The sequence below is a fragment of the Mobula birostris genome, chromosome 17, assembly GCF_030028105.1.
Source record: "Mobula birostris isolate sMobBir1 chromosome 17, sMobBir1.hap1, whole genome shotgun sequence".
Classification (NCBI taxonomy): Eukaryota; Metazoa; Chordata; class Chondrichthyes; order Myliobatiformes; family Myliobatidae; genus Mobula; species Mobula birostris.
In genome coordinates, this window is record NC_092386.1 from 34,511,224 (window position 1) to 34,525,118 (window position 13,895).

Here is a 13,895-nt window from a genome sequence, read left to right on the forward strand (position 1 = left end):
AAAGTAAGCTACCCAATAATATAAAAGAGGATACCAAAAGTTTTTCCAGATATATAGAGTAAAAGAAAGGTGAGAGTGGATAACAGGCTGCTGGAAAATGAAGCTGGAGAGGTAGTAATGGGGGATAAAGAAATGGAAAGTGAGCTTAAGTATTTTGCATCAGTCTTCATTGTGGAAGTCACTCGCCATGTGACAGAAATTTGAGTGTTTCAGGGGGCAGAAGTGGTCACTATTAATAATGAAAAGATGTTTGGTAAGCTGAAAGGTTTGAAGGTAGATACATCACCTGGACCAGATGGACTACACCCCAGGGTTCTGAAAGGAGGAGCTAAAGATATTGTGGAGGCACTAATAATGATCCTTCCATAATCACCAGATTCTGGAATGGTTCCAGAGGACTGGAAAGTTGCAAATATCAGTCCATTCTTTAAGGAGGGAGGAAAGCAGAAGAAAGGAAATTATAGGTCAGTTAGCTTGACTTCAGTGGTTTGAAGATGTTGCAGTCCATTAAGGATGATGTTTTGGGGTACTTGGAGGCACATGATAAAATAGGCCCATCAACATAGTTTCCTATGGGAAAATCTTGCCTGATAAATCTGTTGGAATTCTTTGGGGAAATAACAAGCAAGGTAGACAAAGGAGAGTTAGTGGATGTTGCTTATTTGGATTTTCAGAAGGCCTTTGACAAGGTGCCACGCATGAGGCTGCTTAGCAAAATAAGAGCCCATAGTATTACAGGAAGGATACTGGCATGGTTAGAAGATTGGCTAACTGGCAGGAGGCAAAGAGTAGGAATAAAGGTTGGTGACTACAGTTGTGCTGTAGGGGTTAGTACTGAGACCACTCCTGTTCATTATCATTATACGTCAATGGGTTTGTGGCCAAGTTTGCTGCTGGAATGAAGATAAGTGGTGGGGCAGGTAGTGTCGAAGAAGCAGGGTGTTTGCAGAAAGACTTGGACAGATTGGGAGAATGAGCAAAAAAAGTGGCAGATAGAATATAGAGTAGGGAAATGTATGGTCATGCACATTGGTAGAAGGAATTAAGGTGTAGACTATTTCTAAACAGGGAGAAAATTCAAACATCAGAAGTGCAAAATGACTTGGAAGTCCTTGTGCAAGATCCCCTTAAAGGTTAACTTGCAGCTTGAGTCAGTGGTAAGGACGGCAAATGCAATGTTAGCGCGTATTTCAAGAGGACTAGAGTACAAAAGCAAGGATGTAATGCTGAGGCTTTATAAAGCATCCCTCATACCTTACTTGGCGTACTGAAAGCCATTTTGGGCCTCTTAACCAAGAGAAGATGTGCTGGCATTGGAAAGGGTCCAGAGGAGGTTCACGAAAATGATTCCAGAAATGAAAGGGTAATAAGGAGTGTTTGATGGCTCTGTGCCTGTACTCACTGGAATTTAGAAGGATGGTGGGGGGTGGGACCTCACTGAAACCTAAAGGCCCAGATAGAGTGGATGTGGAGAGGATGTTTGTTATACTGGGTGAATCTAGGATCAAAGGGCACAGCCTCAGAATAGATGGCTGTAGAATTGGAACAGAAATGATTAGCCAGATGATGGTGAATCTGTGGAATTCATTGCAAGTCACTGAGGACATTTAAAGCAGAGGTTGATAAATTCTTGATTATTTAGGGCATCAAAGGTTTTTGGGAGAAGGCAGGAGAATGGGAGTGGGAGTGATCCCTTTTTTTGTGCAAGGCCTTGGAGTTTGTGGAGCCATGAACTTCATCTCCAGTTACAGCCACCGACTCTTACAGCTCACTCAGGGTGACTGTTGGCATCACAGCAGTCTAACAAGTAGCATTCTTCTCTGGCAACTAAGTTTAGAGTGGCGGCTTGACCAATGTGGTTGTGGTTTCATGATGGACCGCACTGAGCTCCGAGGTATGTTTAGTGCTTTTCAGATGGTCTTATACTCTTCCCCAGACTTGCGCTTCTCTGTTATAATTTCCCTGACTTGTCTTGAATGCTCTTTTGTCTTCATTTTGCTTTGGTCTGTTGAAAATCTACCATACTGTTGGACCTTACAGAAATATGATGCATTTAGTCTTATGAATTCATTGAAAACAGATGATCCTCCAATTTTCTGCATCAACAAACTGGATGTGTCGGTAAGATAATACAGTATATTACACCTGAAGAAAGTTCACATAGTAATTACAAAGGGGATGAATACTTCTTCAGACTCACAATTTTGGTTTATAATTTTAATTAATTATTGACAGGTTTTGAAATTTTTCTTTTGATTTGCCATATTGCACAATGTTTTGTAGATTAGCTCAACAAATTCTACTTCAATATATATTTTTAAGTTTAGAAAGTGGGTCAGTAAAATATGAAAATAGTTGCGAGGGCTGAATGCTTTTTCAAGGCACTGTATAAATTACACCATAAGTCAATGACATAGTCTGTTTAATCAGATAACACAAATAAGGAATACAGACTGGAATAGACTATTCAATGTCAAAATGTATTCTTACTTCCTTAGCAATGCTGAAAATAATTGAAAACATGTTTGTACCCGTGTGTATTTAGCGTCTTGACCACAGTTGCTGACAGCAGCTGCCTGTCTTTCGCCGAAACCTGCATCACGTACTGTGGTTGCCCATTCACTGCAGCAGCAGAATCATCCACCGTTTTTACCAAAGGAACTAAGCCAGTGCAGTCTGGAAGGACATCAGGCAGATGAGTATGATGGTTGGTTGTCATGGTAACAGGTAATTAATCCCTCAGATAGTGTGAAAAGCATTCATATTTCCATCTGGAAAAAAGGGGGAAATATATATTTTAATTATTAAACTCTAGGACATACTGTTTCATGGAGATGAAACCTTAAGAACTAAATTCTGAAACTACTCAACAAGAAATGCAGTATCTGCCGACAAAGAAAAAGAGATAATGTATCAGGTTGAAACATAAACAGATACAGTGGCATGCAAAAGTTTGGGCACCCCGGTCAAAATTTCTGTTACTGTGAATAACTAAGCAAGTAAAAGATGAACTGATTTCCAAAAGGCATAAAGTTAAAGATGACACATTTACCGTAGAACCATAGAAACTACAGCACAGAAACAGGCCTTTTGGCCCTTCTTGGCTGTGCCGAACCATTTTCTGCCTAGTCCCACTGACCTGCACGCAGACCATATCCCTCCATACACCTCCCATCCATGTATCTGTCCAATTTATTCTTAAATGTTAAAAAAGAACCCGCATTTACCACCTCGTCTGGCAGCTCATTCCACACTCCCACCACTCTGTGTGTGAAGAAGCCCCCCCAATGTTCCCTTTAAACTTTTCCCCCCCTCACCCTTAACCCATGTCCTCTGGTTTTTTTCCTCCCCTTGCCTCAGTGGGAAAAACCTGCTTGCATTCACTCTATCTATACCCATCATAATTTTATACACCTCTATCAAATCTCCCCTCATTCTTCTACACTCCAGGGAATAAAGTCCTAACCTATTCAACCTTTCTCTGTAACTGAGTTTCTCAAGTCCTGGCAACATCCTTGTAAACCTTCTCTGCACTCTTTCAACCTTATTTATATCCTTCCTGTAATTTGGTGACCAAAACTGAACACAATACTCCAGATTCAGCCTCACCAATGCCTAATACAACCTCATCATAACATTCCAGCTCTTATACTCAATACTTTGATTAATAAAGGCCAATGCACCAAAAGCTCTCTTTACGACCCTATCTACCTGTGACGCCACTTTTAGGGAATTTTGTATCTATATTCCCAGATCCCTCTGTTCCACTGCACTCCTCAGTGCCTTACTATTAACACTGTATGTTCTATCTTGGTTTGTCCTTCCAACATGCAATACCTCACACTTATCAGTATTAAACTCCATCTGTCATTTTTCAGCCCATTTTTCCAGCTGGTCCAGGTCCCTCTGCAGGCTCTGAAAACCTTCCTCACTGTCTACTACACCACCAATCTTTGTATCACCAGCAAATTTGCTGATCCAATTTACCACATTATCATCCAGATCATTGATATAGAAGACAAATAACAATGGACCCAGCACTGATCCCTGTGGCACACCACTAGTCACAGGCCTCCACTCGGAGAAGCAATGCTCTACTACCACTCTTTGGCTTCTTCCATTGAACCAATGTCTAATCCAATTTTTCTTTAATATTTTAAGCAAGATTACTTTTTATTTCCATCCCTTACAGTTTCAAAATAACAAACAAGTAAAAGGGCCCGAAGCAAAAGTTTGGGCACCCTGCACAACACTACTTAGTAACACCCCCTTTGGCAAGTATCACAGCTTGTAAGCACTTTTAGTAGCCAGCTAAAAGTCTTTCAATTCTTGTTTGGGGGATTTTTACTCATTCTTCCTTGCAAAAGGCTTCTAGTTCTGAGAGATTCTTGGGCCGTCTTGCATGCACTGCTCTTTTGAGGTCTACCCACAGATTCTCAATGATGTTTAGGTCAGGGGACTGTGAGGGCCATGGCAAAACCTTCAGCTTGCACCTCATGAGGTAGTCCATTGTGGATTTTGAGGTGTGTTTAGGATCATTATCCTGTTGTAGAAGCCGTCCTCTTTTCATCTTCAGCTTTTTTTTTTAAAAAGACGGTGTGATGTTTGCTTCCAGAATTTGCTGGTATTTAATTGAATTCATTCTTCCCTCTACCAGTAAATGTTCCCCGTGCCACTGGCTGCAACACAAGCCCAAAGCATGATTGATCCACCCCCGTGCTTAACAGTTGGAGAGGTGTTCTTTTCATGAAATTCTGCACCCTTTTTACTACAAACATACCTTTGCTCATTGCAGCCAAAAAGTTCTATTTTAACTTCATCAGTCCACAGGACTTGTTTCCAAAATGCATCAGGCTTGTTTAGATGTTCTTTTGAACCTCTTGAATAGAACTTTTTGAAAATCCCCCAAACAAGAATTGAAAGACACTTAGCTGGCTACAAAAAGCATTTACAAGCTGTGATACTTGCCAAAGGGGGTGTTACTAAGTACTGCCATGCAGGGTGCCCAAACTTTTGCTTCCGGCTCTTTTCCTTTTTTGTTATTTTGAAACTGTATAAGATGGAAATAAAAAAGTTTTCTTGCTTAAAATATTAAAGAAATATGTCATCTTTAACTTTATGCCTTTTGGAAATCAGTTCATCTTTTACTCGCTTAGCTATTCACAGTAACAGACATTTTGACCAGGCGTGCCCAAACCTTTGCATGCCACTGTAATGTTTCAGGTTTCACCTGTCATTCTACTGCAAATGTATATGACTTCTGTGACCACACCTGAGATATTGTTGTATAGTTTCAGTCTCCTTATCTAAGAAGGGATGTACTTGAAGGTAATGCAATGAAGATTCTCTGGAATGGTTCCATGGTTTGTGGATTTGCCATACAAGGGAGATAGAGTAAACTGGGAATTCATTGTTTTTAAAAAAAAATCAGCTTAGATGAATCTCATGGAAGCTTATTGAATTCTTAAATGATTGGCAGACAAGATCCAGGGAGAATGTTTCCCTGACTAAAGCTTAGTGAACTGACTGAGCTAAGGGAGAAAAAAATTCATTCAGGAATGGGGGAATCTTTAGAATTCCCCACACCAGGATTCCTCAAGTTTGTCATAGTCAGAGGGATAGTGTGGATAGCTCCCACTGGCCTCTGACAACCAAATCCAGCTCCATGTGTGGCTTAGCAACTAAGCCAGAAAGAACCATTTCTATTGACTCAGAAGGGGCACAGGTAGGAAACTCGCACCTTAAAACCAGTCGCTTAGATGGGGCTCATCAGCCATGATTTGCAGCTTATCTAGGAAAAGGAAAACTCTGATCTCAAACCTCTGCTGCCTTGCCCACTCACGGGGAATGCTTCGGAGGTAAACCCTGAGCTGGAGTCCCTAAGGCAGTCCTCCACTGAGTTCAACATTGACTGACGATTCCTGCAACACTACTGGTGCCAAGCTGTTTTGGTTTCTGCTATTCCTTTGGACTCATCAGCTGGGAGGAGAGGGGAAGCCCACTACGTGGGCAACATCTTGCTCTCCATATTCTACTGCCTTGGTTGGCTTGCATATGGATGTCGGCTACTTGGAAGCGACATCCATGGTTGATCCCGACAGTGGAGGGCCTCCCCTTACCGCATGGACATAGAAGCTCAGTTGTTATGCTCAAAGCAGAAATCCAGAGATTTATGGGCTTTTATGGAAATCAAGGGTTATGTGGAAGCTGGTGATAAATGATGAAGTGAAGATTCAGCCATAACCTTGATCCCACAGTCCAAAAAGATTTCACTACAATAGACAGAACAGTTAACCCTAATTCCATAAGATTTTCTCTCACTCCCATTAAGATCTATATATTATAATTTAATTACTGCCAAATCTCTGTCCTAATAAAATGTACTTCCAAGTTAATGGCTTCCTTATTGATCAAACTACTCCTAATTTTATTAATTAAAAGATAATTGTGAAGCCTGATATCGTATTAAACTTTGATGGTATATAGCATCCAATTATCTTCTTTTACCACGAACATTTTGAAGATGTGTTACCAAATAATTCGACCACTAAGTATACACACTCATTCTTAAATATTATATGTTAATAGTCTCAGAATTTGATTTGACTAATGGGTAAATAAAGCCAGAGTTGACACGTTTTTTCACTCCACCATGTAGTGAAAGTAGAATTGGAATGTAGAATTAAAATGATTTTTATTGTACAATATATACCACCTTAGGACAGCAATACTTCAGTCTGGCCTGCTCCAGATCTTATAATACGGCCATCAATTGCTAGTAGTTGACACCTATTTCTCCCAGAGCTTCCAAGTTGTGGCTGAAATTGATTATAGCAATGAAAAAGGGAAAGGCAAAAATACAACTGGCAACATTTCATTTGAAAAGAAGTTACCAAAAATGATGATTCCCAAAGAGGAGTACATTTAAACTGCATATCTAGAAAGAGCTTGAAATTGAACTCACTCCCTTGCACCCAAATTTCATTATCCTTCCTGGCTCCATTCTCACAAGGTTTTCACATGCAGATTGAAAAAAAAATCATAATCCTTCAACTTGCACTCAGTGGCCTCTTTAGGAGTGGAAGCCAGTATAGTGCCTGCTGCTGTAGTCCATCCACGTCAACGTTCGACGTGCTCTGCGTTCTGCACATCACAGTTGTAACACATGGCTATTTGGTATTTGTACTGTTTCCTGTAAACTCTAGAGCAGGGGTTCCCAATTTTTTTAAAAAATGGATCAATACCATAATGTGTCTGAAGACCCTGTGATGGGAACCTCTGCTAGAAGCTGTTGTGCATGAAGATCTCAGGAGATCGGCAGTTTCTGAGATCCACGTTCAAAGTCACTTAGATCGCACTTCTTCCCCATTCTGATGTTTGGTCTTAACAACAACTGAACCACTTGACCATGTCAAGCTGATCTTTTTTCTAAGTTGATACCTTACAGATGCAAGTTTTCTCTGCTTCTCTTTGTCAGATGTCCACAGCTCACCAACTCCTCATTAAAGATTATGTTCAACTCTGCCACACCTGTTGTTGTGTGAATGAAGTCACTGGAGAATATGACCAGTAGATACAAGGCAGCTTCTTTATTCAACAAAACAAGGTACAGCAGGCATCATATGGAGACGCTTTCAGTCCAAAAGTTTCACTGGCCCAACATAGGGGTCGATATTTTATGTGCCAAACATCAAAGGACAACTCCATATTTACAATATATGGACAATGCTTTCTTTGAAACTACATATAACATTTACACCTCCTGATTCACATCCACACCACAGACATCCAAATGAATTTTAATCAGCATTGTCTGGACTGGGTTCACAGCTTTTAGGAATCCATTGTTCAGAGCTACACTCAAAATTAAATCCACAATACATATTCAGATGTGAAGACTGGTCACCATTTGCTAAATGTATATGTCCTAAACCCAAAAATCACTCTAGCAACACCAATGACAAGGTTCAAGCAAAGATGAATAATTGGAGTTTTCCCTCGGTACATTAGTGAGTATAATCAACAAAAAATAGTGACATAGAATTTGTCGACCCTGCTGGAGCTACAAAAACTTCTCTGAAGTTTGAATAATAGTTTATTATTGTTTACTGAATCACATGCTTTATTAACTAGAGAACAAATACTGAAAGCTGTGGGATAAGGGTTGGCTGCAGGGGTGGGGGCATTGTGGAATACTGGGGTATTCCAAGTACAGAAGCAGAAATAAACTTGTCCTGTGAGAAACTGTGTTACTTTACATAAACAGATGCAAATGAGAATCGAGTGGTTTGAATGCAAAGTTTTATAACTGACTTTTATAATTTATATACAAAAGCAAACATTTTCTTAACTGATGATTCTTGAACAACACGACTTGCATATAGGATATTGGATATAAAATAATGAAAGCAAATTACTCACAAGTTGTTAAAGATTTACAGGCATTAGAGAATATCAGTCTTCCCAATTTATAATCATAAATGTGGCCATAAACATGCTTTGCAAAGAAATGCTTAATTTGGAAAGGTGTTAATATCTTAAAATGAATAATGAAATGTTGGCTGTTACAGGCTTTAAAATGACTTCAAGCAAGGAATATTGGTAAACTCATAAAAGTCCAGTCATGATTCATGTATTTTTTTTTAAGTAAATCTATTATTGCCTCATTGTTTGGTAGCAATCTTAACAGAAACAAAGCTTGTTAATATACGCCAGCATTTGTTTCTTCATATATACTGTATGAGGAAAAATGTAAATATTATGTTATACATGGTCAAAATAATGTTTTGTGCATGACCTTTAAGGCTGATTTATACTTGTGCGTCAAATGGATGCCGTAGCCTACACAAGTGGCCTACGTGCGTTGTGAGCGTTTATACTTGTGCGTTGGTGTGTCTGCATCGCTCTGCCTTCGGGCTCATCACGCATGCACACACACCTGCCCGTGCAAGGCTTCATGATCATGGTAGTCTATCTCGGGTTAAACAAGTTTAAAACGAGTGTCTTTTTTTGTAAAAGCGAAATGTGTCCTCCATGATTTCGGAGGCTTGTAAAGCTTTATGGAAAGCATTGCAGCTAGAGTTCCTTCCCTGCCCTTCAGTTGCCTAATGGGAAGCTATTTCAGCGCAAGAGGAAATGCGATGCTACCAAGCGGACCAATCACAGTTGTTCGGTCTGCGTTGCCGTGACGCGTAGTTTACATTTTGGGAGAGGTACGCATCAGGCTACAGCGTAGGGATCTGCGTCGGTTCTGCGTAGGATTCATGGCGACGGCGTCGAGTTGACGCAGAAGTATAAATCAGCCTTTAGACGCATTTCAGATTCAATCCAGCCTTCACTAGAAAAAAAAACAGCTGTACAGCACTAAAACAGGTAACAGAACTAAGATTTGCAAAACTTCATTCAGTCTTCAATATCACCAATCTCTTCCCATACTCCAAATTATTTTGACACGTGGCAACCGTTGTGTGGAGAGACCCTATGAACTGTACTGAAATTTATGACTTCTTTTATTCACGGAACAAATACTGGTCAAGGTACTGCAGGAAGACAGTACTCTCCTTCAGTAACATATGTATGATTTCAAATGACTCAATCCTATTCCAAGAACTTGAGTAGATAAACTAGGTCAATCCTACAACAGAGTTTTGAGGAGGTGCTATTTTGTAAGAACTGCTGATGTTCGACTGCAACTTTAAAGTGAAACACTTATTTATCTCTACAGATGTTTAAAAAGATATGATCGAGATTCTTAAAGAATGGTTGTTCCATGTGTTAGGATAACTTCAACAATGTGACAAAAAAGATTTAGTGGCCTTATTCCTTCCTTCTGTGGAACCTGACTGTCAAAAAGTGACTGCTCCATTTACCCAGTTTATAACTGAAAATATACTTCAGCGATGTGTTTCATAAATTGAACAGTGTTCTCGGATATCCAGAGCTCATGAAAGGAACCAAATGAACTCAACTTCCTTCTATTCATGTGAAAAAAGATGATTGCTGGGCACTGTTCAAAGCCACAAGAAGATGTGAGTTAATGCCTCATTTCAAAAACAGAAGTTCCAATTAATTGAGAACACTATCTTCTGTTGTCAAAGGAATATATGGAGTTCAATATTGTAAAGCATTGTGGTCAGTGGTAGAAATTTTATGTTAACATGCTAAAATGTAATCAAACTTAAAATGCTCAACTCTCCATTCAATTTGCTCAAAAATTGCCAAGAAACAGTTTATTCCTCTCTACCCAATTCTGCTATTCATTGCTATCTATGTTTGGAGCTTTGCAGTAAGTACTAAAATTTAAAGCTTCTAGCTATAGTTAGGGGATTACATATATATACACTTATACATATGGAGGAAGCAGGTTAGGCACAAGGAAAGGAGAATGGAATAACGCTTATTACTGATCTAGCTAGGGGTGCTTGTGCTATTCTGTTAGTAATTTTACAGGTAATAAAGGCCACCAATATTCCAACAAATGGTATTGTTACAGACAGGGACTATCCAGTTTTGTAAAAACCCACTTGGTTTCTTCTGCAAAATCTCCAGTGATCTTTGGTATGAAAGAGTTCAGCACATAAGGTAATGACATAAATTCTGAGGTCTTTCTTATTTACTGAAACGTTGATGTGGTGAATACTACATGGAAGTTCCCCACTCTCAAAGAACTTTAAACACACAAGATATGCAATGTGCCCACTGAATCACCAGACAAAATGCTTTTAAATCAGTTTCTACCGTTTACTACATCTGAACTGCAGTCATGTTATACATCCACTGTCGTATAGATTCGAGACTTACATTGCAAGATCTACTCTACAGCAAAGTGGAAGCCATTGTGCAGTACAGCTGAACCTGGAAATCATACATGTTCTGCAGATTGGAATGGGTATAGCTGTTACTCCCATTTAATAACCTCAGTTTAATTAATAATCAAGTTGATTAGCATTTTAATTTATCAAAACACATTTGTAAGTTCATAATTTCAATATCTTGGTCTTATAAGGGCATGACTGAATGCTAATTCTTCATTACAAGCTTTCTTAATAAAATGCTGCTACATTGTATATGTATAGTTATCTTGTCAAAAAACAAATGACTGGCTGAGAATTAAGGACCAAAACTATGATAAATTCACTACATAATCATATTTATCTAATATATTTGAAACAAAACATTTGTTACTCAAGGACTAGATATTAATTTAATATCTTTTTATTCTACAAAAGACTTGTCTGTGTAGATGAAGTCAATATTTCTTGGAATAAAGATCAAAGAATAAAATTAGATTAAATAGATTAGAGGTATTGGGATTTTCTGGCAGGTTTAATTTTTTTCATATTTAATTTTAAAAATTATCACACTGGTTTAAGGTGTAAAAGGATTTTGTTGCCAATTAAAAAAGTCTTGTTCATTTGAAACCCGAAAGATTAACTGATTAACATTTATCTTCAGGGAAATGAGGTTAATCTGCAGAAGGGTGGAGAGGAAGATACACAGCTTCAAGTCCCGGATCTGGCATTGCTCACTTTAAAAAAAGGAAATCCAGCTGCTTTGTGCTATTTTTAATTTTATGTTAAAGTTTGTACGGTTGCTAAAACAAAGGGGTGCAAGTAAAACTACATTAAATTATATCTAATTCAACTTACACTAATGTATAGTATCAAAGAACACTGCTGTGAAATTTAGTGAAGTTATTGTCAGAATTTTCTGAGAGAAGCTTGCATTAAAATAATGGCTTTCTCAGACACAAATTTATTGATATACGAGATACAAATCAGATTTCACAGCTGTAATCACATTCTTATTACTTGAAAATCACAGAAAGCAAATGATTAAAGTTTTGCTTTGAGGACTGTGTGCATAAATTGAAACTTTTACTAATTACATTTGAATATATATAATATTCAGGGCACACGTGGCTTAAAAAGGTAGGTAATAGCAATTAAAAACAGAGGAAAAATAATTTTCCGGTCTGAAGATATGTTCATGGATACACTAAGCAAAACAAAACATATAGATCTCTTTAAAATTTAACAATAACTATGCCAATGAAGATACACGCACAAGATACTGGAGGAACTCAGCAGGCCAGGCGGCATCAATGGAAAAGAGTTAACAGTTGAAGTTTTGGGCCAAGACCTTTCATCAGGACTGGAGAAAAAAAAAGATGAAAAGTTGGAGTAAGGTAGGGGAGGGGCAGAAAGAAAGGTAGTAGGTGATAGATCAAACCGGGAAAGGTGGGGGGGGGGGGTGGTGAAGTAAAAAGCTGGGAAGTCGATTGGTGAAAGCAATAAGGGCTGAAGAAGGGGGAATCTGGTAGGAGAGGACAGAAGACCATGGAAGAAAGGGAAGGGGGAGGAGCACCAGAAGGAGGTGATGGGCAGGTAAGGAGATAAGAGAGGGAAGTGGGAATGAGAAATGGTGAAGGAGAGGGGAGGGGGCAATTACTGGAAGCTAAAGAAATCAATGTTCATGCCATCACGTTGGAGGCTACCCAGATAAAATACAAGGTGTTTCTCCTCCGACCTGTGTGTGGCCTCATTACAGCAGTGGAGAAGGCCATGGACTCTCATGTCAGAATGGGAAATGGAAGTAGAATTAAAATGGGTGGCCACTAGGAGATTCTGCTTTTTCTGGTGGACGCAGTGTAGATGCTCAATGAAGCAATCTCCCAATCTATGTTGGGTCTCACCAATATATAGGGGGCCACACTGGGAGCACCGGATACAGTAGGTGACCCCAACAGACACACAAGTGAAGAGTCGCCTCACCCGGAAGGACTGTTTGGGCCCCTGAATGGTAGTGAGGGAGGAGGTGTAGGGGCAGATGTAGCACTTATTCTGCTTGCAAGGATAAGTGCCGGGAGGGAGATCAGCGGGGAGGGACAAATGGACAAGGGAGTTGCATAGGGGCCGATCCTGCAGAAAACAGAAATTTGGGGGGGGGGGGGGGAGATGTGTTCGGAGGTGAAACCCTCTTGGAGATGGCGGAAGTTATGGAGAATTATGTGCTATATGTGGATGCTGGTGTGATAGTAGGTGAGGACAAGAGAATCCCTCTTCCTAGTGGGGTGAAAGCAGTATGGGCTGAGGGCAGACGTGCGCAAAATGCAAGAGATGGGGATAAGGGCAGCATTAATGGTGGAGGAAGGGAAGCCCCTTCCTTTGAAGGAGGAGGACACCTCCTTAGTTCTGATCCTTAGCGCAGATATGGCAGAGACGGAGGAATTGAAAGAAGGGGATGACATTTTTCACAAGTAACAGGGTGGGAAGAGGTATAGTCCAGGTAGTTGTGAAAATCAGTGGGTTTACAATAGACATCAGTAGATAAGTTGTCTCCAGAGATAGAGAAAGAGTTATCAAGAAAGGGGAGGGAGGTGTCAGAAAAGGACCAGGTAAATTTGAGGGCAGGGTGGAAGATGGAGGCAATGTTGATTAAGTCGACGAGCTCTGCAAAAGGGCAGGAAGCAGCACCGAATGTAGGAAAATGTAGGAAAAACTCGGGAGGGATACCAGTGTCGGCTTGAAGCGTAGACTGTTCCATGTGGCAGACAAAAAGGCAGGCATAACTGGGATCCATGCAAGTGTCCATAGCTGCACCTTCTGTTTGAAGGAAGTGGGAAGAGCTGAAGGAGAAATTATTGAGAGTGAGGACCATTTCTGCCAGATGGAGGAGAGTGGTGGTGATAGGGAACAGGTTGGGTCTGGTATACAGAAAGAAATGGAGGGCTTTGAGGCCTTCCTGATGGGGGATGGAGGTGTATAGGGACTGGACATCCATAGTGAAATAAGATGATTGGGGCCAGGGAACTTGAAATCATTGAAAAGTTCACGAGCTTGTCAAGTGTCACAGATTTAGGTAGGGAAGGGATGAACCAAGAGGATAAAACTGGG

The 13,895-nt window shown here is 40.0% G+C and overlaps 1 protein-coding gene across 2 annotated transcripts in view; it reads right to left on the reverse strand.

Moving 5' to 3' along the window:
- LOC140211601 (E3 ubiquitin-protein ligase MARCHF3-like) overlaps nucleotides 1-13,895 on the reverse strand; it is a 77,447-nt gene that overhangs the window by 10,278 nt on the left and 53,274 nt on the right. For both annotated transcript variants that reach the window (XM_072281496.1, XM_072281497.1), the window contains one exon: nucleotides 2,532-2,771. In XM_072281496.1, the coding sequence (XP_072137597.1) occupies nucleotides 2,532-2,719 (188 nt within the window). In that variant the 5' untranslated portion in view covers nucleotides 2,720-2,771. The remainder of the gene's footprint in view (nucleotides 1-2,531; nucleotides 2,772-13,895) is intronic.